The 27,533-nt window shown below is 46.5% G+C and overlaps 1 protein-coding gene across 1 annotated transcript in view; it reads right to left on the reverse strand.

Annotated features, from left to right (window-relative positions):
* The window catches only part of ELP1 (elongator acetyltransferase complex subunit 1), a 56,607-nt gene that overhangs the window by 2,834 nt on the left and 26,240 nt on the right, over positions 1-27,533 (reverse strand). The window contains exons 14-35 of the mRNA XM_056117231.1: positions 26,702-26,884; positions 24,588-24,694; positions 24,166-24,269; positions 22,312-22,365; positions 22,063-22,168; positions 20,605-20,720; positions 20,039-20,112; positions 18,386-18,464; positions 18,200-18,279; positions 16,456-16,596; positions 16,264-16,349; positions 15,545-15,693; positions 13,069-13,192; positions 11,463-11,560; positions 9,866-10,067; positions 8,492-8,553; positions 7,183-7,245; positions 6,777-6,837; positions 4,667-4,780; positions 3,582-3,693; positions 2,102-2,229; positions 1,492-1,646 (exon numbers count right to left, since the gene is read on the reverse strand). Coding sequence (XP_055973206.1) covers positions 1,492-1,646; positions 2,102-2,229; positions 3,582-3,693; positions 4,667-4,780; positions 6,777-6,837; positions 7,183-7,245; positions 8,492-8,553; positions 9,866-10,067; positions 11,463-11,560; positions 13,069-13,192; positions 15,545-15,693; positions 16,264-16,349; positions 16,456-16,596; positions 18,200-18,279; positions 18,386-18,464; positions 20,039-20,112; positions 20,605-20,720; positions 22,063-22,168; positions 22,312-22,365; positions 24,166-24,269; positions 24,588-24,694; positions 26,702-26,884 — 2,398 coding nt within the window. The remainder of the gene's footprint in view (positions 1-1,491; positions 1,647-2,101; positions 2,230-3,581; positions 3,694-4,666; positions 4,781-6,776; positions 6,838-7,182; positions 7,246-8,491; positions 8,554-9,865; positions 10,068-11,462; positions 11,561-13,068; positions 13,193-15,544; positions 15,694-16,263; positions 16,350-16,455; positions 16,597-18,199; positions 18,280-18,385; positions 18,465-20,038; positions 20,113-20,604; positions 20,721-22,062; positions 22,169-22,311; positions 22,366-24,165; positions 24,270-24,587; positions 24,695-26,701; positions 26,885-27,533) is intronic.

The raw sequence follows: 27,533 nt of genomic DNA on the forward strand, positions 1-27,533 counted from the left end.
ACTACCAAGCAACAAATCACCACCAGCAGTAAAGAATCTAACATCTTTGTACGTAGTGTCAAACAATTTTCTTTTCTTTTTATTCTTTTTTTAATTTAATTTAAATTTTTTTGGTTTGGGGGCCACATCCAGAGATGCTTAGGGGTTATTGCTGGCTTTGCACTCAGAAATTACTCCTGGCAGTACGTAGGGGACCATATGGGATACTACGGGTCAAACAGGGTTGGCCATGTGCAAAGCAAGCCCCTTACCCACTATACTTTCTCTGGCCCCTCTTTGGGATTTTGATTTGTCCATTCTCTAGTTTTAACTCGGACTTATAAATTTCACTTGTAGAAAAAGGGGCTGGAGTGATGACACAGCGCTTGTCTTGCACACAGCCAATCTGAGTTTGATCCTCAGCATCCCGTATGGTCCCCTGATCACCAGCAGGAGTAAAACCTGAGTGCAGAGTCAGGAGTAACCCCTGAGCATCACTGAGTATGGCCCCCAAACAAACAAAAAATCACTTCTAATAGATAGAACAAAAGAATGCTGTGGGAAGAACTCTCACTGAGAGATGCCTAATCCTTGCAAATGACCGAATCTCAACTGAAGGGAGAAAAGAGCAATACTCGACACCACAGAAAATCTGAATAATGAAGACGGCATGAAAATTCCTGGCCTTTTTCTATGGAAACAAATATGGAGCAGAATGCAAATTTGGCACACCAGCTGCCAGTAATGCTATAAGCTACCCAGGGTTAGTCTTGGTGGGCATGTGGCAGACTTCTGAGGACTGCATGCTAGTCCTCAGGGGCAAACACTCAGCAACAATGCCACATGTACCCTGCACTTCCGGGCAAAGTAGCCACACATCATACAGGGCTCTCGTTGCCAAAGCAAAACCACATGACTCCTGATCACTCTCCCTTGAAAGATGTGTGTAGCTGGTGTCTTAGGCATGAATACGCTCTAATTAGAAGCGAGAGGGGCATGCACAGGGTGGCAGTATAAACCATTAGCTTCAGAACCTCTACAGTCTTGACAATAATCACAGTTCTTCTAGTCCATACTGACTAGAATAAATTCAATACCCACTAGAACAAATTCAAGTATTTGTTCTTGGAGTGGAGCGATGCTTTTTCTATCTACCCTTTTATCTAACCCTTAAATAGTTCCCGTGAAGCATACATGATGGACAATGATCTTGGGAATGAACTCAACACCGACATACACAACGCAAGCCATCAACTGCTCATCTCCTGCTGAGCCATATGCCTGACCCATTTTGCATCAACCTTTTGCTTTGTTCGTTTTGTGGCCATACCCAGTGGTGCTCAGGGGTCACTCCCGGTGGTGCTGAGGGGACCCTGCAGACTGGCGACTGGACCCGGGTGTGCTCTAACCCTTTGGGTTACCTCCCAGGCTCTGCATCGACTTTGAAGAGTGTAAGTGAACAAAATGCTCTGTGAAGATGACAAAGACATACAATCATCTCTAAGAACTTACGGGCGTAGCTGAGCTCTGCTTGTGTTGGAGAGTCCAAATTTCTGGCACTGACTTTTCTATCAGTTGCAGAGTACCCTCAAAGGTCTTCTGTAACTCCCTTCCTTGCTCATCAAACTCAAAGAGAAAGAGCATCTTCAAAATATGGTGTATTTCATCTGGAGAAGAAGACATTTGACAGATGGTTAAAATTTGCGTTCCACTTCCATGCTAGATTCCTATCAGTGACTCCCCCCCCCCCCCCCCCCCCCAAAATACGATAGTATTCTAAGACATGCACATCTTTTTTCTTCCCTGAGGTGGAAGTAATCCATCCTATCTACTATGAGAGGAAGAGGGAAGCCTGGGGCCCTGGCAAGAAGCGCTGCCTCCCGTCCTTCACCCTCCCTGCAGCCTGATCACTTGCAACTCAGGAGTGAGGAAGGCAGAAGAGGGAGGCAGGCAGCTGAGAAAGCTGGTCTTGGCAACATGCCCTGAAATAACACTTCCTGCAGAATGTTTGCATCTTCACTCTAGGGGGGAAAACGAAACCTTAACTGTCCACTGAAGTCTCTATGTTGCCTTATTTACATTGATCTGCGGACAAAAATCATCACCAGTGTTGAGAATGTACCTTTCAACTTCTCCATACTTTGAACAACTTCACTCAAGGCCTCCAATAGAGCCAGGTGCTCCAGGGGACTCCCTTCCTTGAGGCTGTGCTTCTTCCGCTCAGCTTTCCGGCGATTCTTTGAAGATCGCCTGAGAGAGAGTAGAGAGACGTACAAGGGTTCAGAACGTAGTGCTGAATAGACAAGAAGGAATGGATTTGCTAGATACCAAGTTTCTAGAAATCTAGAAAATCTACTACCAGTAGAAAAACAATAAAATTCTGTGATGTCTAGTCTGGAACTTCTGATTGCCATCCAAAGTAAGATAAGGTTACATCTGATAAGAGCTGGCAAAATAAACATAAGCACAACTAAACTGAATTCTATACTAAAACATACTTCAAGGCAACAACATAAGACTTAAATCAAGAGACATAAATATACCAGACTGTGATCTGAGTCTCACACAGTGTCTATGAACAGCCTACTCCTCCCTGCCTCAGGAGTCTTTACTATGCAATTTGCTCTTTCACCCCGACTCTTAGAAGTTGAGCTCCTGTTGCTTTTGAGACCGTGGTCTCCCTATACTATACAGATCTTCATTTTAAACTCCTAATGCACAGTGCAGTTAACAATCTTGCTTATTTTCCATACAAGATTAACGCTTATAAAAGTCCTATCCCCATAAACATTTCTGATGACGGGACAGGGAGACAACCGTTCAAGAGACCCAGTGCCTGATCCCACCTGACCCATCACACACTGGACCCAAATGGACCAGACTGTAGGGCCCAAACTACTGTCCTGCCAATGCAGAGCACAGCCAGGAGTGGGCCCAATATCCCAGCACTGCTAGGAATGGTCCCTATGAACAACTTTTATAACACAACACCTAGCATGAGGGCATTCAAATAAAACCCTCTGATCAAATACAGTACATTTAACACTTATTCCAATCCTGATTTGAATAGAAAAAAGTCTTTTGCATGAAATCTTTTTCATCATCTGGGGCTGGAGTGATGGTACAGCTGGCAGGGCATTTGCAAACCTGGGTTCAATCCCTGGCATCCTATATGGTCCCCCAGGCATGCTTGAAGTGATTTCTGAACTCAAAGCCAGGAGTAAGCTCTGAGAACTGTTGGTTGGATGTGGTCCCAGACCAAAAAAAAAAAAAAAAATCTCTTTCATCTTTTAATCTTTCCAGTGTCTACACAGGATAGCCACTTCATATTTAACAAATACAACTAAGTGAATAAAATGTTACGTAAAATGAGTACCTGGTGTTAAGTGTCCCACTGCATCAGGCAAACACAAAGGCCACAAACCACTTCAAAACTGAGTCTAACCTCCTGGATCTCTTCCTGCAGGGTAGAGCCTAGCTCTGCTCCCCATGGCCATGAAGAAGGTGCTCCCAGGGGCTGCCCTGCCCTGGTGGGGAAACCCATGTCCTTGTGTGTACATTCTCCACAGCCTGGGGAATGGTGAACGAAACACAGTACATACGCTGAGATCCGAGAGTTACTGTGGGAGTATTTGCCACTCATGTCACTGGCACTCATAACGCTGCTGGTTTCAGAGAAGAGGTCAGACTCCTGATGCTGGGGCATGTCCTCCCCTGCAAAATGACACCGAATGGAGACTCTGTCTGGAGGGTTGGCAGCCTCCAGTGGGGCAAGTGGACTACCGCTGTTTAGAGTGCCTGGTCCGGTCCGGTCCCGTACCCAGGCTTGCCCAGCACGCACAAGATACAGTCACACACATGGAGAGGATCATGCTGAGTGAAATGAGTCAGATGCAGAGGGACGGATATAGAATGACTGCATTCATTTGTGGGATATTAACAAAAAATAGTATGAGATTAATATCCAGGGACAAGGAACACAGGGGCCAGGAGAACTGGTCAGTGGTTGGAAACTGGTCAGTAATCGGAGGGCAGAGGGCAGTTAGGATAGAGAAGGGACCAAATGACAGTAAAATTGGAAATGATCACAATGGACAAGAACTGAGAGTGTTGAAAGTAGGTAAAGGGACATATATGACAACCTTTCAGTATCTATATTTCAAATCACAGTGCCCAGAGAGAGGGAGGAGAGGGAGAAGGAGAGGGAGAGGGAGAGGGGGAGGGGGAGAGGGGGAGGGATCATAGTGCCCAGAGAGAAGGAGAAGGAGAGGGAAGAGGGTGGGGGAGAGGGAGAGGAAGAGGAAGAGGGAGAGGGGGAGGGAGCGAAGGAGGGAGAGGGAGAGGGAGAAGGAAGAGGGAGAGGAGGAAAAGGAAAGCAGGCTGGGGGTCCGGAGTTGGGGGGTGGTAGGAAGGAAACTGGGGACACTGATGTACACTGGTGGAGGGAAGAGTGTTGGAGACTGTATGACTGAAACCCAATCATAAGCAACTTAGTAATGGTCTATCTCATGGTGATTCAATAAAAAAAAAAAAAAAACCAAAAGAGTCAAACAGGCCTCTTGAGGGGTTTCAGAACCCTTCAACTTCGCCATGGCAGGGGAAGCACTGCCGGGGAACCACAGCCTTACATGCTGAGACAACAGGTTCAGGGCCGGTTGCCCACTGCTGGCACCGTGCAGACACTCACCCAGAGTCACCTGCTGGGCTTGCTCCTTGAGCTCTCGAACCACCAGGAAACGTTTCTTATGACGACTGAATGTGGCCGCCTGAGAATCCAGGAATGCCATGTAATGCTTCTGGGCTGGGGATGCAGACAGAAAAGAAACTGGGCATGGTATTACAGCGAAGCGAAAAATCCTGGGACGGCAGCGAGAAAGCTGGCATTTATGAAGAGAAATGGGTCACTAGGTTCCCCAAGCAAGGTTATTACCAGAATGGAATGACCTACATGCTCAATCTAAAGACGGAGCTTCCAGATCGGGAGAGCTCACCAACATTCTAAAATTCTCTCTGCCACTGGCATTACCGATTACCTGAACAAAGACCTGGTCATCTAAACCGACTGGGCACCCGCAAACAAAAGGAGTGAGCCAAAGGCTGTTAACAAAAGTAGGTGGAAACGTTTCCTCTACATAGGCGTTAGGCCTCTGCAGACGAAGTGTCAAGCAATTTTCTAGGTTCTCACTGATGGAAAAGTCCAAGGGAAGTGTGGATTAGAAGGCATGCATAGGACCAGGAGGGATCCTTCCACGGGGCAGTTAAGACGCCCCCAGGGAATGAATCAAAAGCCCCCTCCGAGGTGGAAACGTGGGTGAAATGTGGTTTTGGAATCCCATATGCACAAAAACTCTATGATGAACAGAGTTCTAAATCATCATGCTTCAAATTATTGGGGAAAAAAAGGCGGCGGGGGGGTGTGCATCCTACCCAATCTGAATTCAAATCAAGGCATGGGAGAGAAGGCAGAGAAAATTATGTGAATACATACTAACATCAGAACAGCCCAACATTATTTACTGAGTAACGGCACAAAAATAAGGCAAAGCATCAAGGCAAGCCCCATGCTCAAAGACACTTATCTGTTCCCTAGGAACTAATAACTTCCTGTGCAAAGTTACGTTGATTTTTAAATAATTTTTTATTTTCAAAAATTAAACCAGGGCTAGAGTTATAGTAAAGCAAGTAGGGCATTTGCTTAGCATGCAGCCAATCCAAGTTTGATCCCCGGCATCCCCTATGGTCCCCCAAGCACCAACAGGAGTGATTCCTGAGTGCAGTCATGAGTCACCCATGAACATCACCAGGTATGACCCAAAAAAGTAAAAAACACAAAAACAAACAAATGAAAAAAGTTAAGCCTACATCATGAAAGCAGCAATAGCACCTACATATATATCCCTTACCCATTTACCAACTGATAACACATTGCTCTAGGTCTGGATTCCTGTTTCTGCAAATACAATCATCTTTTTTGTGAAAAGTCTGAGAATAAATTGAAGATACAAACCTTCATCCCAAAATATTTCATCATCTATCCTTTAAGTAAAAGTAAAGGCCCTCCCGTTGTTCATCCATTTGCTCGAGCGGGCCCAGTAACGTCTCCATTGGAGACTTTGTTGTTACTGTGTTTGGCATATCCAATACATCATGGGTAGCTTGCCAGGCTCTGCCATGCGGGCGAGATACTCTCGGTAGCTTGCCGGGCTCTCCGAGAGGGGCGGAGGAATCAAACTCGGGTTGGCCATGTTGGCTGCGTGCAAGGCAAACGCCCTACCGCTGTGCTATCACTCCAGCCCTTGAAACCGATCCTTTAAGAGTAAAGCTATTATTACTATAACCACAACGCAATTATTTTAATATTTACAGGAAATTTACTAATGATATGACATTATTCTCAAGTGTAAAGCTCACACATTAAAGTTTACCAACTAGTTGGCTCTGTACTCAGGGATCACTCCTGACAGTGCTTAGGGAACCATACTGGATGGCAGGATTCAAACAGAGGCCAGCTGCATGGAAGCATGCACCTTAAGCTGTGTACTCCCTCTGTGTCCCAGTTTAGCATATTAAAACGAATTAAAAGTCATACACAGTGACCGAACATTTTTATGTGGTGTTGGGGATCGAACCCAGAGCCTTACAAATACAAGGCAAGTACAGTAGCACTGAGCTCCGTCCACAAGCCCTAGTAGAGCCACGTGATGACCCCACACATGCTCACAGAGGCTGCTATTCCAGGTGCCCCCATCTCTGTTCTTCCACAAATAAGAAACTTGATCCAAAAATGCAACCCTTACCTTCTAGAACGGAAGGCTTTACATTGGTTTCGATAATGTCCAGTCTGTTATACTTGTACACCTGAAAGGAAATACAGTAATTTTAGGCAGGAATATTTTAAGTTACTGAAGGTCTTTGAAAAGTCACCTCCAACGTACACTAGTTTCCGTAAGAACAGACTTTCTAAATGGCAGCCAACAAAAATCCACCTCATTCCAGTACAAAATAATACTTCATATTTAGAGGACTGATTCCAAACATCATCAAGCATTTATGTAAAGACTCGAGAAATCACTTATCCTTAGAACTGAGAACTTACTTGATTTTATAAGCCTCAGAAACAAGGGAATTCAAGGAACCTTCTCCCCCAATTCCACTCCCCTTATGCCTGCAGCAATTGCAGACACGTTTCTGGGGTTCTCTTACCAGTCTCAAAGCTTCTTCCCAGGCAGCTCCTTCTAGCAGCAAGAGCACTGCTTCTTCGTAGTCCTATTAAGGGACCAGGAAGGAAAGGAACAGGTTAATGGAGCAAGTATGTCAGATGCCGCCTTGACAAAGGACAACGCCAACAGTGCAGCCCCTCTCCACCTTGCCAACCCACTCAGGCTGGAGTACAAGCTCCATCAACGGTGATACAAAAGACAAAGAAGGGTATATGTTCCGGAAATAAACACCCAAACCACATGGTACATGGTGTCTCCCTACAGCTGCATCAAGAGCATCTCTTGGGGTTAGAGATATGGTTCAGAGGCCATGGGTGCCTGTCTTACAGGTGGAAGGTCCAGAGTTTGATCCTTGGCATCTCAAGTGCTCCTAGGCACTACCAGGCATAACTCTGGTCATTCTCAGCGCCACTGGGACAGGTCAGCATCACCCTGGACCCAAGCACTGAACCATCCAATCAACCAGGAATGACCACTGGGCACTGTGAGCACTGAGTCCCCTTGCCAGCTGGACCCCCAACTGTCACTGGAGCATCCTATTAGTCTGTGGCTAAGGGGAGGACATAAGAAGAAGATGATGATGATGAAGATAATGATGATGATGATGATGATGAGGAGGAGGAGGAGGAGGAGGAGGAATTGCTTTTTGGGTCATACCCGGTGATGCTCAGGGGTTATTCTTGGCTGCACTGCACTCAAGAATTATACCGGGTGGTGCTTGAGGGACCATATAGGATGCCTGGGATCAAACCTGGGTCAGCTGTGTGCAAGACAAATGTCTTGCCTGCTGTACTACTGCACCGGGCCCAAGATTGTTATTTTTATAATAAATCCTATAAGCCTACAAAAAATTGGCAATTTCCTTTTATACTTTGTTCAAAACTCGGAACCCAGCAAGCTACCTAAGATAGAAGAGATATTTCCAACAGTGAGAATCGAAGCAAGCAAAATAAGTGTCCAAGTTCAATCCCTTTATTTTAAAACACTCTCTTCTCATTGTTCCTATTTTGGCACGTCAGCGCAAAAAGTCTTACTACCCTGAAAACTGAACTTGGTACTTTTTACAAGCCATATCCATCCATGCCAGTACATTTTATAGGAGAGCTCTTTAGTATTCCACTTCAGAGAATTTAGCGGTATATTTAATTTTGACTTCACAGTCAAGTCAGAGGATGAAAGACTGCAGGGAAAGGCTGTCTCGGGGCTTTGTTATTATTCCTTTCATTTTATGAGCCTAGTGGCAAGTCTGCCCTGCTTACTGTGAGGCTCGAGGAGGGAGGAACTGGGCTTACCTGTGCATACTGTTCTAAAACCGTGGCTGCATCTCTGTGCTTCCTCTGTTCAACCAGCTTTCCTGTAAAAAGAACAAAGACTTTGACCTCCTTGGTGTCTTCTTTTTTATTTTTGCTTTTTGGGTCACACCCGGCGATGCACAGGGGTTACTTCTTGCTCTGTACTCAAGAATTACTCCTGGTGGTGCTCGGGGTGGGGGGCCATATGGGATGCCAGGAATTGAACCCAGGTCAGCCACATGCAAGGCAAACACCCTACCCACTGTGCTATCCTCCAGCAAACCCCCCCAGCTCCCTCCCTCCCCAACCCCTCCCCGCCCCGGTTTCTTAAAAACAACTGAACCAAAATCTGAGCTGAAATGGTTTCTGGTGGTATTGTTTAAATCAAATAGCTCCTGCACATTGTAGATTGAGCTCTCCAGATTGTGTTAACAAAATGTTTTAAAACAGCCTTCATTCATAGTGCTCCCTGATACTGTTCCACAGGATATGAAAAGAAAGCACACAACTGCCACTCTTGGGTTAAGCAAGTTCACGATGCCTCGGTGAGAGCACAGGTAAACATTCTGTTGTTAAAGAACTTCGTTCATGTTTTTGATGTTTCAAACACTGTGAATTTTGTCTGTGTGAAAAATAAGCAGGCACACTATGAAGTGCTATATTACAAGACAACTGAACCCTGTGATGTGAGATCCAGAGAGACAGCACAGAGGCTAAAGCAGTTGCCTTGGGCCAACCCCAGTTGGATCCTTAGCTCTACAAAGGATTCCATAAGCACCTCTAGGACCCCTGAGAACAGTCAGGACTAAATCCTGAACAGCATTAGTAAGGCCTCACCACCTCAATCTGTGTCATGAAAACTGTGTATAATTAAGTTAGCTACGAGAAATGCTTACAAAGACACACCCAAGGAAACTGCCCCAGCCTCTCTCCTTAACCCACTGCTCCTCTAACAGGAAGGCCCTGATGTTCCTCTGGCCGGACACTAGATGGAGGCAGCCGGCTGATATTTGGGTCTATGCATCTTTTTGTTGTTTTGAGGGGATATGATGTTCGGGCAATATCAGGCTGTGCTCAGGACTTACTCCTGACTCTGAACTCAGGGATCACTCCTGGCCCGGGAAACCATATAGATGCAAGGGATCAAACCCTGTTTGGTTGTGTGCCAACTCCTTACCCACTGTACTACTGCTACTGTACCTCTGAGGCATCTCGAAAGCCAAGAATCACTCAGGCCAGCTGCTTCCTCCTAAGTGAATTTTTTATCAGTGCATGTGACCATCTCAAGACAGGCTGTCCTAATTTACATGCGAAATCGTCACACACAAGTCTTTGGGTGAAGTCTCATCTTGGAGACCCCTAGACCACGTTTACCTGCCAGAGTTCTGCTGAGCCCAGCCAGTTGGTCTTCGGTCCAGTTGAGCTGGGAAGCCACACAGAGAGCTTGCTGCCAGCTGCCACAAGCCAGGAAGGCATCCAGCGCTTTCTCGTGGGCACCGCAGCGGGCAAACACGAGCCCTGCTGGCTCTTGGAGACGCTCCTGCAGCAGGTGCTCCCCGTAAGCAATGCTGATGTCCTAGGACAAGACACGCGAGGTCAGGGGGAAAGGCAACAGCCGCTTTCCGTCTCCTTCACCATTTGAGCAGGTCTGTTTAACGATTAGGAAAGTCCTGTGGTCGGTCAGTGCCATTCGTTCACTGCATAGCTGTGTACGCACGCGTGTCGGCAGTGGGAGAGAGAAAGTAATGCAACGGGTCAAAGCAAGCAAGAAAAGACAATGACAGCCAGAATCATGTCAAGCTGCTGCTTTTAAGGCGATAAAGGCCTTACGAACACCACACAGCCTCCAACACAGATCCAAGGAGTGGCAGAGACCACAAGCAATGAGAAAGCATTCGGAGCTGGGAGGAGGGGTCCGGGAAGCAGCTCAGCAACCTAATCTGGGAGCTGGAAGTGGCTCCTGAGCACCTCTGGGGGTGACCCCAAAGCCACAAAACACAAAAACAAGAGTTCAGGGAACAAGCCACATGGGGAATGCGGGGGAGCACACTTTCCAGGCAGGGAGCATGGAAGCCCATGGTGTGTGACAGGAGCGTGCCTGGAGCCCACAGGGCAAACACAGAGAGGCCCACACTGGCACATGCTGCTGCCCAGCTCAGCGTGCGACAGGTCACATACAGTCCCTTCCTGAACGAGCCCACAGTCCGCTGAGGGGTTGTGGGGGAGACAATCGGGAAATTGGGGATTTTGGTATATGTGATCAAGAGAAAAACAGGTGCTAGGGAAGCTCACTCAGCATCACAGGACCAGTTTCCTCGCAGGGGACCAGACAGTGGCGCTGAAGAGGAGGGGAGAGCAGGAAGAGCGCCGGGTCGTCTTCCTTCTAAAGAGGTGGCCGGGGCTAGGCCGGAGAGAAGTGCGTGCAATCCGCCAGGGCAAAGTGTCACGGGGGCAGGTGTGGCGGCCCAGGTGGGCCATGGCTGAAGGCAGTGGCTCTGGGGTTAGTCAGCCCAGGGCCGACATCCCACAAGCCCCTTCCAGCTCAGGGTCCCTAGGCAACTTCTCTTCTCACTTGTGAATTGCACCGCACCCAAGTAAATCACACGCAATGATCTTGCAGTGTCAAGTAAGAAGTGCTCTGTAGGTGTTTGCTTATGAAGACAAACGTCCCCGACTGCTCCTAAAGCAACAGTCAGGCAGCAGCGGGGACGAGTTTAAGGGAGAGCCGGGGGCAGGATGACAGCAAGGCCGCGAGCTGTCGTGGAATTCCTGAAACTTCCAGGTTTCTGGACGAGGCAATTTCCTTACCATCCCTGAACAGGAACAATTCAAGGCCATTTCCCCAGAAAAGCAGCCCAGGAAGAGACTCATTAGTTTAAAGACCCCGCTAGGAAATCAAGAACCGTGTCACGCTCTCAGTGGGAAGGCCCCTTTCTCACAGAGGAACTCGGGGCAGTGCGGTGCCAGATACCTTGTACTGCTGCGAGTCCCGTGGGTACAACTTCAGAGCTTTGTTGTACAGGTTTTTATCTTTTATTAAGTTTAAGCATTCCGGGAAGTGTTCAGGTCCTGGAAAGTGAAATTCAGATAAACATATGAGTTGGGTATATCTTCCAACCCCCCCCCCCCCCCCCCGATTCCACATGGTCCTCCAGAGCACTGCCAGGAGTCAGTGCAAGCACAGAGTAGGGAGTAGCACCCACACACTTCTGGTTGTAGCCCAAATCCCTCCATCTCCCTCCAAAACACCATCAACTTAAGACTTTGGCATCATCACTGATGACCCTTACACCAGTACAAACGAGATAAACAAAACCAATAGACGAGGCAAGATCAACAAAGCTTACAACCTCCATGATGAGAATACCAGCAGGATGAACTCCGGGAACCGGAATTTTAACCGGACCCCTTGGACCCTGTGAGTCACAAGAAGAACTACCCAGAATCAGTCTGGCTTTAAGCCGGCTCTGAACTCCCCTCATCCAATGGCCACAGAACCCAGTGTTTCCCACGCTGGTGGGTGACAAGAATCACCAGGTGAAACAACAAACATACACACATCTCAGTCCACTCCCGACCGGACCCGGTCACTCTCTGAGGAGGCCAGAAGCTTGGCAAGCACGCCTGATGGTGCTTCTTGGCCTGCTGCCACGCAGGGAGAGGAGCCAGGGCAGGCCAAGGATGCGAAAAGCGGACAGAACTACAGACACCATGCGGTGTTGGCTTCCATGCCATCGCTGTTGAGTCCAGACACATCGGTGGGCGCACTGCCAGGGCTGCACTCACTGCCTACAGGATACCCGTTTTCCCTTACGTGTTTGCAACACTGCGACAGGAGAGAATTACCAACCCGTTCTCATTCTGAGTTGATGAAAGGAATGTTAAGGTGATCTCTCAACTCCCCAAAGATCTGCTCTGTTCTCTTAGCTAGGAAAACTCCATCCATATTTTGGGGATTTTTGTCACTTTCAATTTTGGGGTGTGCCCTACCAGGTGATGATCAGGAATTACTCCTGGCTCTGTGTTGAAGCATTACTCTAGGTGGGGTCCAGAGGTTGGATTCCTGGGGTGGCCACATGCAAGGGAAGTGCCCTACCTGCTGTCCTGTCTCTCCAGCCCCCTCCAACAATATATTCAGTCTTTTTTTTTTGCACCCAGATTTTTCACATGATAAAATAAGGTGTACATACAAAATAGTTAATATTTTTAAGAGTTGAAATTAATAGCACAGCGGGTAGGGCATTCGCCTTACAAGCGGCCAACATGGCCGACCCGAGTTCGATTCCTCCGCCCCTCTCGGAGAGCCCGGCAAGCTGCCGAGAGTATCTCGCCCGCACGGCAGAGCCTGGCAAGCTCCCCGTGACGTATTCGATATGCCAGACACAGTAACAACAAAGTCTCCAATGGAGACGTTACTGGGCCCGCTCGAGCAAATCGATGAACAACGGGAGGACCGTGACCGTGACATACTAAAATTAAAATTAAATCTTTTAAATTTCAACACAAAAATTCCAAAGCGGAGCTGGAGTTCCAAGACAAGCTGAGGCAGAAATAAGCATACCCGTGTTTGCACTTACCACATTTGCTGAGGTGGCCGATGGCTTTCTCATACCGTTTCAAATGCTTGTCTATAGTGAACCGCTGATAATTTGTTTCCATTTTCTTAAGTGTATTAAGAAATGGAAGATATTCTTTGGGATCCTGAGAAAAGCAAAAACAAAATTTCTTGTGATTATATTTACTTATAAAAGTATGTACTTAAAATGTACTTATTACACTTAATTGTAATAATAAACCTATACTAAATGCTATGTAAGACTAAATCCAGACAACACAGAAGGTATCAGCAACTCCGCCTTCCCCCCGCTTTTTCTTTTCTTTTTGGGTCACACCCGGCGATGCACAGGGGATACTCCTGGCTCTGCACTCAGGAATCACTCCTGGCGGTGCTCAGGGGACCATATGGGATGCTGGGACTCGAACCTGGTTTGGCTACACACAATGCAAATGCCCTACCTGCTTTACTATTGCTCCAGCCCCACAAAAACGCTTTAATATATGAGTAGTACTGGTCTTCATTTGTAACAACAGCTATTCAAGTCTTACAACAGTCACACTACCTAAGCTATTAAGGTTCCGATCTAGAAGATGCTCAACAAATTTGTCCAAGTTTCTACCGAAAACACAAAGCACTGCACAAAAAAGTCGTAGGTCTATATAAAGTATAGTCTACTTTCAGCATGCCACTCAATGCCTCTTTTGCAAACCACAATACCCAAAAGGAGAGAGAACAAAAGGGAATGCCCTGCCACAGAGGCAGGGTGGGATGGGGGGGATGAAGGGTGGAAGGGATACTGGGATCTGGGGTGGTGGGAAATGGGCTCTGGTGGAGGGATGGGTATTTGATCATTGTATAATTGAAACCCAAGCACAAAAATGTGTAAGTCTACAACTGTACCTCATGGTGTCTAATAAAAATTAAAAAAAAAAAGTTCTGCCAAACCAGCTTTGATTAACACAATCTTCTCCAGCTTTGTGCTGTGCCCCCGGGGCAAGGCTATAGCCCTGCATGCTATGGGGCACTGGGTTTCATCTGATGAAAAGAAAAAGAACACGGTTTTCTACCTAAAGAGATGTTACTGATTCTTAATACTTAATCCCACTGGGCAGAAAGGATAAATACATGCAAATATAGTACAGAAGAAAATGAACAGATGTTCATGCATGAGACGTGCATGGGGCTAAGTCTAGGCCAACCCAAGCTCTTGAGAGAACTGGGTCTACACAGAGAATGCAACAGCACAGTCTTCGCCTCAGCAGATGAGGTGGACAAGTGCACGGGGCAAGCACTGACACAGGGGAGACTTCTGGGGTGGCCATTTATCTGCGGCTGGGCAGGGAGGCATGAATGTTTCCTTGGAAGATGTCCCCTGGGCATCTGGCAACCTCAAGAGTAAGAAACAGTCAGGAAAATGGGGGTGTGAGAGGGGTAGGAGCCTCCGGCAGGCAACATTCATTTCCCTAGGAGGGGAGTTTGCGGGTGAGGGAGATGACAAAAGTGTTGCTCTTCCTGCACAGCACGGAGAAAGGGGCAGGGCCAAGACATGACAGTCACCCAAGAGAGGATCACAGGAGGGTCTTAACTGCAGCTTTGGGCTTTGGTTCAGAGCAAAGGGAGGACCTGAGAACTTTCAGAAGAATGAAGGATCAAATTTTCCACTCCAGGGGCTGGAGCAATAGCACAGCGGGTAGGGCGTTTGCCTTGCACAAGGCTGACCCGGGTTCAAGTCCGAGCACCCCATACAGTTCCCTGAGCACCGCGAGGAATAATTCCTGAGTGCAGAGCCAGGAGTAACCCCTGTGCAATCCTAGGTGTGACCCAAGGGAAAAAAAAAAAAAGACCACTCCGGCAAAAGCAAAGAAAGAAATGTTCGGGAACCAAACTGACACTACCCAAACCAAAAGGAGTGGAGGGAGGTGGGGACGAAACTGTGTAGAGCAGGACTCACACACAGAAGCAGAACATGTCGAGGTGAGAGGCCCCGACCTCTCTACCTCCTGGGTTCCCGCGCCAGCTGGGAAAAGGGCTCCAAGACAATGAACTGGAATGGGGTATGAATCATGACATTTATTCCAGGGCTCGAGTGACCCGGGGACACTCCCAGAGAGTCCCTGCCATCAGGTTCTGATGGTGAGAGCCAGATGGTGGGAAAGGGTGTGGGCCCACCCTTGGTGGGGACAGGAGGGTCACTGGAGTCATAGCTGACCATGTCTGCAGAGTCTGGCCTGTGCTCAGCTAGACCCCTATCTTCCTATGCTGCACTTAGAAAAGGAAAACTGGTATACAGATATGCCGACTTTTTAAATAATCAAGGCACTTTCTTTCACCTAGCACTCTGAGAAGCCCAGAATCAGGGCAGAGGAGGAGGCTAGGGCCCTCACGTCCAGGTCTGTCCTTGCCGCCCAGCCTTGGCCACACAGCACAGCAGGTGTTCACTAGGATTTCAAGACTCAAAAGATGCCAAGATCCCAGAGAGGAACAACTCTGCATACCTTCTGGGACTTCTCGGCCACCATGAGAACCAAATCAAAATCATAGGTCCCGAGAGAATGATCATATAATTCATTAACGTCGACCAGAAGCAGCAAATACTTGAGGGCGTCTTCGGCACTAACAGCATCAGGAGCAGATGTCCCGTTTCCTGTCAGAGTATTGGGAAAACAGAACAAAACAAATTGAAGGGGAAGAAGCGGAAGGAAAGATGGACACACACATGCGCACACACACAGACACAGACACACACACAAAAGACAAAGTAACAAACTCTCCCAATAGACTGGAGACTAGTTAAATACACACTTGTCACTTCTGCAAATGCTTGGCAGGACAAAGCTCAAAAAAGGGAAAATAAGCTGCTTCTGAACCTATTAGGTCAAGGAGATGGTACAAAGGCGAGACGCTACCCTTGCATGTGGCCAAGGCCCATCCGAATTCCTTGCCATCCCATACGGTCCACACACCCCCAGGAGTGACCCCTGAGTACAGAGCCAAAAACATGCCCCTCCCATTGCAAACCAAATATAAATGAAAAAGGAAAAAGAGAAAGACAGTAATACATAAAAATGGCGACCTTTTAAAGGGTCTTGTGTTCAATGTGTTAAGTCAGTTTATCACAGTTTTACAACACAATCAAACGGCTGACCAGTCTTGGTCAGTAGGCGCTCAGAAGACAGCCAAGCATCCCCGCTAAACTCTTCCTGCATGTCTCTACCTTGGAGCTTGTGTACCTTCTGCAGCACAACTTCCAGTTCTGGAGTGGTTTTCTTCACGTGGGAGGTGAGTATGGACAGGCAGTACCTGCAGGAAGGAGTGAAGACCACCACAATGAGCAGGAGAGACGCACCGGGTCAGGACACCAGACACTTGCTACCCGAGAGACGCCGGCCAACAGCGGCACACGTACTTGTGAGGATTTATGTTCTCCATGGCTGCTCTCATAGCGTCGCAGATAAGATCGACTTTGTTTCCCTCGAGGTCCTCAGAGAGCTTGTCCAGCTCACGAGCCACCAGGGGAGGGTACATGGTCTTTGTGACATCCTCTTCCCTAAGAACAAGTGGTGGATGAAGAGGTTACTGACAGAACATTTCGCGGACTACCACCATATGCATGCCCAGGCCTGCTGATGAGAGCTTAACAATGGCTTTTGGAAAAGAGTATAACTGTAAAAATATCAATATATAGTGAAAAAACCAAGAATCGGGCAATGAAAACATGTAGTGTTTGTACGGGTTGTATTTATGCAGCCCCAAACTGGGCAGTCTGAGCGTCCATCAACAGGAGACTAAACATTAGTACATTTACTTAATGGAAATGTGCTGTTTGAAAAAATAAACAAATAAAAATACAACGAGCAAAAATCAAAAAACATGGAATCAGGGCTGGGCTCAAAGAGGTGTAAGACATACTTTGCAAGCAGGAGCTCCCAATTCAATCCCTGGCATCAACGGTCCCCTGAGCACTGGCCAGCAGTGACCCCTAAGCACCGTGGCAGGAGTGTGGCCCAAGCATCAACCAACACGAGGTGTGTCAGGACAATATGCTGACTAGCGTGTGTGATTCCATTCATGAAAGTTCTTGAACAGGCAAAACAAATTTGTGGTGAAAAACTCCCAAGAGTGGTGGCCTGGGGCTGAAAAGGGACAATCTGAGAAGGGATGGAGGGAACTTTTGGTGATGAAAGAAATGTTCTTCATCGTGACAGAGGTCTAACTTACATAAGGCATTTTTGATGTATGCCTTTCGCTAGCAATGTGAGCTGCAGAGAGACCCCATACATATATGCAGGGTTAAGTCTGAACACTTTTTTTTTCCTGCGCGTGGAGGGGCACCACCCAGTAGTGCTTAGGGTGGACTCCTGGCTCTGTGCTCAGGGATGACTCCTGATGGGGCTCAAGAAACCACATGGGATCTTGGGGACTGGTCAGCTATTGTGCAAGGTAAGTACTAAGGTTCTAGACCCATGGGCTGAAATGTTAAGAGAAGTCTGGCAAACTGCAGAGGAACCAACAATTAGCCTACCACTTGTTTTTTTAAAAAACGATGAAGGATAGACCAATGGTAGACAATGACACACAGGGACAATGACACAATGACAAGGACAATATGAACTGCAGAATCTAAGCGGAGGCACCAGAATAATTCTTTCAACATTTCTCTAAATTAAAACTTTCTCAGTAAAAAGTTGGAAGAGGGACTGGACAGATAGTACAGCGGGTAGTGCACTTATCTAGCACGAGGCCAACCCAGGTTTGACCCCCAGCACCCCGTATGGTCCCTCACAGACTACCAGGAGTGATTCCTGACTACAGTCGGGAGTAGTCCCTGAACACCATCCACTGTGATCCCAAAAACAAGATGGATAAAGAGTGATTGTAAACTAAGACAGCATTTGATTTCAATCTCAAAAAAAAAAAAGTTTTATATGTACACCAAAAAAATAAAGTCACATAATCCCGAATAACATGTTTTAAATGCATAGTTTAAACAGGTTGTATTTAACAAAGAGGGAAAGAGCAATAAACCAGTACATGTGGCATCCAAGAAAGAGTCATTTTTAAAAAGAAAATCAAACAACATTCATCTGAGTTCCTTAAGTAGACGAGAAAATTCGTGAGTGTGGCACCAGTAAATTATTCAAAATACTTACTTTAATTCTGTGAAAAATAAATTAATATGATTCACAGAATCTATCTGTCTGATGAAGTTTTCCACATTGTCAAGAAATACCTACCCAAAAAAGGGAAAAGAAAAGGAAACAAAAACATTTCAGTTTACATCATATTAGTACAACATCAAAGAACACTGGGGGGAAATATAAAATGCAGAAAATCACCTTAGGATTGTGATCATGAATCAGATTGAGATTAATTCTCAGTTTTCTCATGCATTCAAATGCTTCCTTAAACATAAGTCTGTGAGAAGAGAATGAAAAGGCACTTTTCACAAAATCCAAGCTCTCTGGACCTAGCACATTTTCGTTACAACACAAAACAATGATATAATTTAGAGTACACCCTAAATGACAAAATACTGTTACTGGATTTCCATTTTGAAATTAAAGGGGAAAAAAAAAACCTGTCAAGGGTCCATTCACTGTCTTCACAGCACTCTGAGGACAATATTCCCAGAGACACAACAGAAAAGCATCATGGAACTTAGGGCACCTTTCTTTCTTTCTTTTTTTTTTTTTTTTTAATTTATTGAATCACTGTGGGAAAGGTTACAAAGCTTTCAGGTTTATGTCTCAGTCATGCAAATATCAAACACATTTCCCTTTACCAATACTTATTTTTTACCATGAAGAACCCCAATAAAACCCCACCCCCCACCCCTCCCCGTCCCTGTGAGGCAGATGAATTCTAGTTAACACTCTATCTGCTTTGATTAGATTCATTGTTTCAATAAAAGATTCACCACTATTATTTAGAGTTTACCCCCCCCCAAATCAGACATGCTGAAAAAGCATTGTGAAGTGATTTGCTTTCTACAGCTGGGTTCAAGAATTAAATGTTGGTTTTGGATTTCTGCTATTTTACCTATTGACCCTGGAAGTATTTCTACTGAAAGTCAGATAGTTAAGAAATTGGTTTCTGTGTTCTGGAGTCGTGGCCGTGCTGGAGAGCCGCTCGCGGGGGGCAACCGGTAGCCTCGGTAGGGCGTGAAGGGCGGAGCGAAACACCCCCCTTCCCATGAGATTTTAGTCGCTAGGGCACCTTTCTTATATTAGAAAGACCTTCAAAGCTAACGAAGGTCTTTCTAATATAATATTCCCCCAGGTACACATACACATACTACACACTCACCCCAGTCTGGTGCACAATGGCCCTGGGATCATGGAACTGAAGGCACGTTACACCTTACACACACACACACACACACACACACACACACACACACACACTCACACACACACACCCCAATCTGGTGCACAATGGCCCTGGGATCATGGAACCTGGGGCACCTTTCTTATCACAAAGCTAATGAAGGTCTTTCTACTATAAAATTCCCCCAGGTAGATTCAAACAGTGAATCATTCCCTTCATAACAGTAGCTCAAGGTTCCAGAATCTGCTGTAAGCCTTGAGTCTTCGGACTGGGTAAATACACAGAAAGATTCTTGGTACCACTGACGTGGCGCTCTGGCCACAAATGTGTGAGACCTAAGGTCACACACACACACACACACACACACACGCGCGCACACACACACACACCAGTCTAGTGCAAAATGGCCCTGGGTTCCCAGAATCTGGAAAGCCTCCTTAGGTTTGGACCCTGTTTGATCTAACGAGGCTCATGATTCTTTATATAGAAAGGTCTAATATCCCATATGGCATTAAAATGCAAGTGTGTCCCCAAAGGAGCCTTTGAGAATCTGAGTGGAAGACATCTGGAATGATGGATGTTATAAAATAACTAAGAGTAGACAGTTGCCTTAAGACACACATTGTAACATCAAACTCATTAGTCATGTAAGTGGGACTTACTTATCTAACCACTTCCGAAGCTGAGCTAAAACCAGGGCTCGATGGTGAACAACTTCCAAGTTTCCTCTTGGCATCTTCAGATAAATAAAACAAAAGTGTGTTTAGTTAGGTAGAAAAAACTTGAACATGCAGGGTACACAAGGTTTACGTTCTCATACACAACTATCACAATATAGCAAAGCAGAATCTAGTGATGCACAATATTTTGACTTTCCGAAGAAGCTTTCCTCAAGCTGGGACACAGTACAGCTAGTAGGGCGTTTGTCTTGCACATGCCTGACCCCTGTTCGACCCCAAGAACCACACACAAGCCCCCAAGCCTCAACAGGAGTGAGCCCAGAGCATGGAGCGAGTGGTAGGCCCTGAGCACCACTAGAAGTGGCTCCCTCACCCCACCCCGCCATACACACACAAAAAGTGGGAGAGGAACTTTCCTTTCAGTCTTACAAAGAGCATGTATTGATAGGAGGAATCAGCACTCCAAACCTTATAGAGCATTATTGCAAATAAAATCCACAAGAGTTGCCTAGTGAAAATCAGTAATACAGCCTGAAAAATTAACTTACCTGTAAAATAAGCTTTGTGTCCTGGGGCACAACAGCGACGATTCGTGAGCCCCGCTCCACCTTCCGGGAAGTCTCCCCGTTCGACACGGGACCGCTGCCCAGGCTTGCCTGTAATGCTGAGGACATTGTTGGTGGAACATTCAGATAACGGTCATGCCACAACACCCGCCATTCGCTGCAGGGGACATTGCATGTTTGAGGCAGGGCAAAGCCAGTAACCCGCCGGCTATGCTCGCCACTGAACCTCAGGTCACTCCCCTTTCGGATCACTCACCCTACAACTGGCCCTCTCTCACAGAGCCCTCGTGCATGCAATCTCCCCACTGACTAGGGAAGGGGAAAAGTGAGCTTCTCCGCCGCTCTACATTATCAGGGGCACTACAATCTTAATGGTGTAGGGTCCCATTGCAATGCAGGAGCAAAGACAGGAAGTGGGGGTTTTGAATGAGAAACAAAACACTCAAAAGAGAAAATTACATACAACAGAAGAAAAAATAGAGACAGTTTCTGATCAATACACACACTCAATGGAAGGAAAATGACTTCTCCTCTCCCTCACACACACTCTCTCTCTCTCTCTCCCACCTTTCTCCTCTTCTCTCTCCCTTTCTCTCTCTCTGATAGTTTCAGACAAACCCTGCAGACCTTCATCTATATAGTAAAGGTGCCCACAGTGTGCAAAAGAGGATTATTACAAAGTCATAGTATACTACTGTTTTATATCAATGTGATAACTTAAGGTATTAAATTAGTTATATAAGAAAACTCCCTGAAAACTTTTAATTCTAGGATGCCTGAGACCAAAGAGACAGTTAAAGCGCTTGCCTTGCACGCAGCAGACCTGTTAGATCTTCAGCATCACCTGGTCCCCTGGGCACTGGGCAGTATAGTTCTGGAGGCTCCAAACCACTTCTGGGATGGGGCCAGCTGGTCCCAGCACCACGAGACCCAGCAGCACCGCATCCTCAGGCCCTTCCTCTGAGCCACTGGCTCTTGGTTAAGAGTTGCCACAAGGGGTCGCAGGCCTCCTGAAGACCATTGGAACGAGCCGAAAACTTAACTTTAAAATAATGTGATCTTAGGATGCTCTAGTCAAGGTAGATTTCTGTCTCTGGAAGTCTTACCTGGCACTGACTTAAGTGAAATACGAAGCTGAGACTGGGTCTACGGAAGCTCTTAAAGGTTGAAGTTTTTGTCAGAATGATAAGTAGCCACAATAGGTGAAGAACTTAAGTCCTCAAGAGCCAGGGAGACAGAAAAGAGGTAAAGGCAGGTGCCTTGTATGTGGCTGACCCCAGCTCAGTCCCCTGCACGAGAGCACCGCCAGGTGTGGCCCTCAAGACCCCCTGAGCATTGCTCGGGAGGCACCCTCTCTTCCCCATAAAATATTGTCAGGCTACAAAGGGCAAAAGCCACCAGAAGGGAGACTATTTTCTGTTTTGTACACCGAAAACTTACTTTTAAGCGAAGCCTCTCTCAGGCAAAAACACTGGCAGGTATGGGAATGGGTTGTCAGCAGTAAGAACTCATCATAAACCACAAATGATGTGATATTTGAAGCAATCTGCAACCAGGGAGGAAGCATGGAAGTCGGCTTTAGTACTTCAAGTCAACACTGAAATAGACACAGCCCACACCCCAGCCAATAGACACGGCCCCTTCAATGACCGCCCCCCGCCCCCGCCAAAATATATCAATCCCTTATACCTCAGTGTCATTGACGAAAAAACGACACCTGTCAGACAAACCGAGGACACATTCCTGCAAAGAAAGAAACCGGGGATTACAAACAATTCACATTTTCTCTCTCACTTTCTTTTTTTCTCTCTCTCTCTCTCTTAAATGACCATGAGATACACAGTTACAAGGTTGTCCATATTTGGCTTCAGTCATACAATGTTTTAACACCCATCCCTTTACCAGTGTACAGTGTACATTTCCCACCACCAATGTCCCCAGTTTCCCTCCTTCTACACCCCACCCCCACTCTGCCTCTACAATAGACACTTTTCTCTCTCAATCTCATCTGCCCCCCCCACACCCTTTTTGGTCATTATAGTCTGTGGTACAGCTATTATCATGAATATCCCTTTACCTACTTTTCGCTCTCAATTCTTGCCCAGGGTGATCACTTCCAACTGTCAGTCACAGTAATCCCTTCTCTGTCCTAACTGCCCTCCCCGCTTCCTCCCACTTGTGACAAGCTTCCAACCGTGGGCCAGTCCTCCTGGCCCTCATTTCTATTGTCCCTGGGTAATACAAATGATGCTAACCCAACCGTGAAGCCTGATCTTTCCGTTACACACCTCCACGGCTCTGTAATTTCCCTCCAACGACCTTGTAATCAGGACGGAACGCAGACACACAGCACGCCACTGGTCTGATCTAGATGTCCTAAAGTTCAGCCTCCCCAGCGCCAGCCTGAGCACAGCACCCATGCCACCTGGCCGTCCCGTCTCCACAGTCAGACTAACAGTTCAAACTACGAACAGATCACACCAGCTTCCTGACTGAAAACCAGTAATTTCCTATCTCGGTTAGACAAACTGACACTCCTTCCTGTCTAAAATCCATTCACTTCTTTTACTTGACCTGAGTAAGCTGAGCTCTGCGCAAGTTCAAAGTAAATGTAGCTCACCTCGAGAGAACAGGCTCCCTTTCTTGGGGTTTGTTTCCTTCCCTCCCTCCCCCCCCACACAGCTCAGTATATTAAAATCACCTCACAGAACTTTCCAGGATAACCAACAATAGGTCTCTCCTTCCTCACAGCTACCACCTTCGAGTTACTTCCCAAATACCTCACTCTTCTCTACCACTACACCCAGTCCAGTCCATTCTTTCTTTGCTCAGAGAGGACAATCATACTCATACTGACAACCTGTAAATTCCAGGGCGAGAGAGCTAGCACAGAGATGAAGGCCTTGCAAGCAGCCAACCCTGATTTGGTCCTACACACTGTCTGTGCCCCCAAACACCACTGGGAGCAGTCAGTCCCCTGAGCATAGAGCCAGGAGTAGTCTCAGAGCACCAGAAGGCATGGCAAAAAAAAAAAAAAAAAAAAAAAAAGGCAGAAATATATTACTTAAAATTTTTAAATTCCAGAGAATCAATCAGCTGAGTTTCCTGGTGACCATCATATCTGACCGTCCATCAAAAGAACAGTCATTCAAAAATTTGAATGATGACCTACTTCGGATTATTTTTCAAAGTCACATTTTTGTTCTCATGGGTCTTGAGTAAAACTTGGAATGTTATGCCCAACTTGGGCTAAAGTTTCCAATTGTATCATTTTTAAATTTATACCTACAGGGAAACAAACCTGCTACTGCCAGGCAATCTCATCCTGTTCAACAGATGGAGAAATTTACAGCTTTAGAAAACGAGACAATTTCTCATCGCCAGGGAATTTAGCAGAGATCCAAGTCTACCTCCAAAGCTCCAACACTCTACCTCAGACTATCATCAGTATCTGAGTGTCTAAGTGATGAAACTTTCATCCTTTATTTTGGGGGTGGGTGGGGACAGGACTTGGTGGTCTGTTTTCTGACCCTGTTAACTTACCTCCCCTCCAATACTGGCCAATTCCATCTGCGTGCATGGGTAAGGAAACCGAACAGGAATTCCATCAGGATTCTTCCAGGGCTCAACAACGTGAGAGGGGGACTCTGCAAGATTGGCGGGAGAGGTTTACAAAAAGCTCTCTGCTCATCATTAAAAATCTGCAACACCAGTACTTCTCCAGACACTCAGCACACAATGTGGATCACTTTGGAAACTCAATACATTACGACAATTTGTTACAAGAAAAAGCAACAGCAGAGTGCCACCTGCCAACTCTTCTGGAGTTGGGGTTTTCAAGGGTCACCGAAGGACCTGCCGATGAGTGTGGCACTGACAACAGATTCACAAACGAACGTTCTCCAGAATGAACGTTCTCCAGTGTGAAGTCATTAAACATGCTTCCCTGAGATTCTGGTACTCACCCCAAAGGTACTTAAGTATCTGACCATCAGCAAGCTGCAATGCTATGGATTTGGTCTTGGAACTGCAGCATGCATTGATTATCACCCCATCCACTGTCACAGACGAACTGGCAAATTCAAAAAAAGAAGAAAAAAAAAAAGGATACGTGAGAGGAGATTTTTTTCCTCGAAAATAGTGACATTTCATGAGCTTTGCAAAAAAAAAAAAAACTGAACACGCAATCTCTATTGATGCACTTCTTGCCTCAATATAGGTGTCTATGATACACACAGTTCAATTCACACACACATATGAACACACATACATTGCTACAGAAAACATGGTGAGCCCACGCCCAGTATAGCACTTAGCTCTGATATGACACTATTTTCCTAGGAGCTCGGTGTCTACCCTGAGAAGGCACCATCTGGCTCTGGCAGTGACTTACTACAATGTACTGCAATATGTCACCAGGTGCTGTCTTCACCAGGCATGCAAGGCAGCAGCAAAATCTGTCTTCTTAAAATACAAGCTGTAAAAATGACTGTCGGAAAGGAGCACCTCTTATCTCTACCAATGCTTCACGCACTCAGGTATTACTCCTGGCAGTGCTCAGGAGACCATATGGGATGCTAGGAATCGAACCCGGGTTGGCCGTGTGCAAGGCAAATGCCCTACCTGCTGCGCTACCACTCTAGCCCCCAGAATTCTGTATGGTTAAACCATCTGTGGAGAACAGACACTAGTGATGGTGGAGACAGGGCTGCATCCTGGCCTCCCTGCGCAGTGCAATGAATTGAACTGGGGATGGTCAAGGGCAAGGCAAGTGTCTACACCCACCCCAATACTATACTATTGCTCTATGCTATCTTTCTCTACTTTCTTTCTGGCCCCCAAAATATATCTGTAATGACTTCTCACTGTCTTTCCAATAAATGATATCAGTGCATCTAGCTCTTCTTTCTATAAACTGATAAATTTCCAATTTGGAGTAGAAATCTGCAGAGTCGAGGCACACCTAATAGAAACTGTTTAGTTTTTCAAAACTGAGTGCTGAACGCAGGTAGGATATATATAGATTCTGTAACCAGATGTGGGCTGGAGCAATAGCACAGCGGGTAGGGCATTTGCTTTGCACGCAGCCAACATGGTCGGCCCGAGTTCGATTCCTCCGCCCCTCTCGGAGAGCCCGGCAAGCTACCGAGAGTATCTCGCCCGCATGGCAGAGCCTGGCAAGCTCCCCGTGACGTATTCGATATGCCAGACACAGTAACAACAAAGTCTCCAATGGAGTCGTTACTGGGCCTGTTCGAGCACATCGATGAACAACGGGAGGACCGTGACCGTGAACCAGATGTAGACGCAGACAGGGTTTTTCAAAATCTGAAGTGGATGAGTCAAGAGACTACAGGAAAATGACTATATCAGACTATGGTTTATGTACCTGGCAAAGAGGCCAATTTTGAAACGAGAATTGTCAGCGTAGAAACCTAGGGAGCAAAACTTCAATGACAGATGAGTCTAAGAGGCCATCTGTCACAGAGCAACACAGATGACGCTGTGGACTGAGGGACAGGGTCGTTCTCTAACTCAACCCATCAAGTGAAGATGCACTCGGAATGTTAGATGCCACGACACACAGGGCAAGGAAGCAGTGACATGTCAGCAAAGGAAACCAGAAGTTCTCTAGTGTAACTGCACTCGTGTGTCAAAGCGGATAAAAAGGGGGCAGCCAGGAGAAGCATTTCTCTGTCACCCCATCAAAATGAAGTGACACACAGAGTCTTAATAATAGATTTTAAATGGTAAGTTCTCATGAGCTAGTAAGAAACAATGCCCTTCTGGAGGGCAATTATCTGCTGAGCTGAACTAAAATATTTAACACAACTTCAAAATGTCTTGCTTCATCTTCTGCTTTCTGACTTATTTATTTTTTTCCACCGTTTCTTGAAGTCTTCTTAGTCTGTACTTTGACCTGACTCAGACTTAACCCTCTTGGTAAGTATGTCTAATAAGAAAGCCTCTGCCCCCACCTGGCTCACCGGAAACCACTCAAGTCGTGTGCAGAGGAACAGACAGCAGCAAGACTCATTCTGAGTAGCAGCATGGGGAACGGAGGGAGGAACTGCAATACCTAATACTGAGCTGTCCTTGCTCATCATCCGTCTCCGAAGGGACCGTGGTCAGATGCTGAATGACAGACCGAGAGCTGGATGCACTGTGGCTGACAGCCAGGAAAACGTCATCTTGGATCCAGGCGATCAAGCTGAGTTTCAGTGGGTTGACTTCCTGATCTTCACCATTCGCAAATTGAATTCTATTATCAATATTAAAGAATACCAAAGAAATAAAATTTAAAAATCAGTGGCACTATCCAAAACAATGAACCAATATTGCAATAATAATAATAATAATAATAATAATGGGCTGGAGTGATAGCACAGTGGTAGGGCATTTGTCTTGCATGTGGCCGACCCGACCGACCCAGGTTCAGTTCCTCCGCCCCTTTCGGAGCCTGGCAAGCTACTGAAAGTATCTCGCCAGCACTGCAAAGCCTGGCAAGCTACCCAAGGACGTATCAATATGCCAAACACAGTAACAACAAGTATCACAATGGAGACGTTACTGGGCCCGCTCGAGCAAATCGATGAAAAACGGGTGGACAGTGACAGTGACAATAATAATAATAATAATAAAAAATATGCACATACATATATGAGGTGGAGTGACAGTACAGCAGGTAGTGCGTTGGCCTTGAATGTGGCCAACCCAGATTGAATCCCTGGGCACCCCATATAGTCCCCTGAGCCCACCAGGAGTGATCCCTGACTTCAGAGCCAGGAGTAAGCCCTGAGCACTGCAGGTTTAGCCCTCCACACCTCCCTGAAAACATATGCATTTTTGAATTTTATTTACTGAGGCACTATATCTTACAACACTTCCGAGAGTTCCTGCATACATTGTTC

Source organism: Sorex fumeus, unplaced genomic scaffold (assembly GCF_029834395.1).
Source record: "Sorex fumeus unplaced genomic scaffold, SorFum_2.1 ptg000034l, whole genome shotgun sequence".
NCBI classification, from domain to species: domain Eukaryota; kingdom Metazoa; phylum Chordata; class Mammalia; order Eulipotyphla; family Soricidae; genus Sorex; species Sorex fumeus.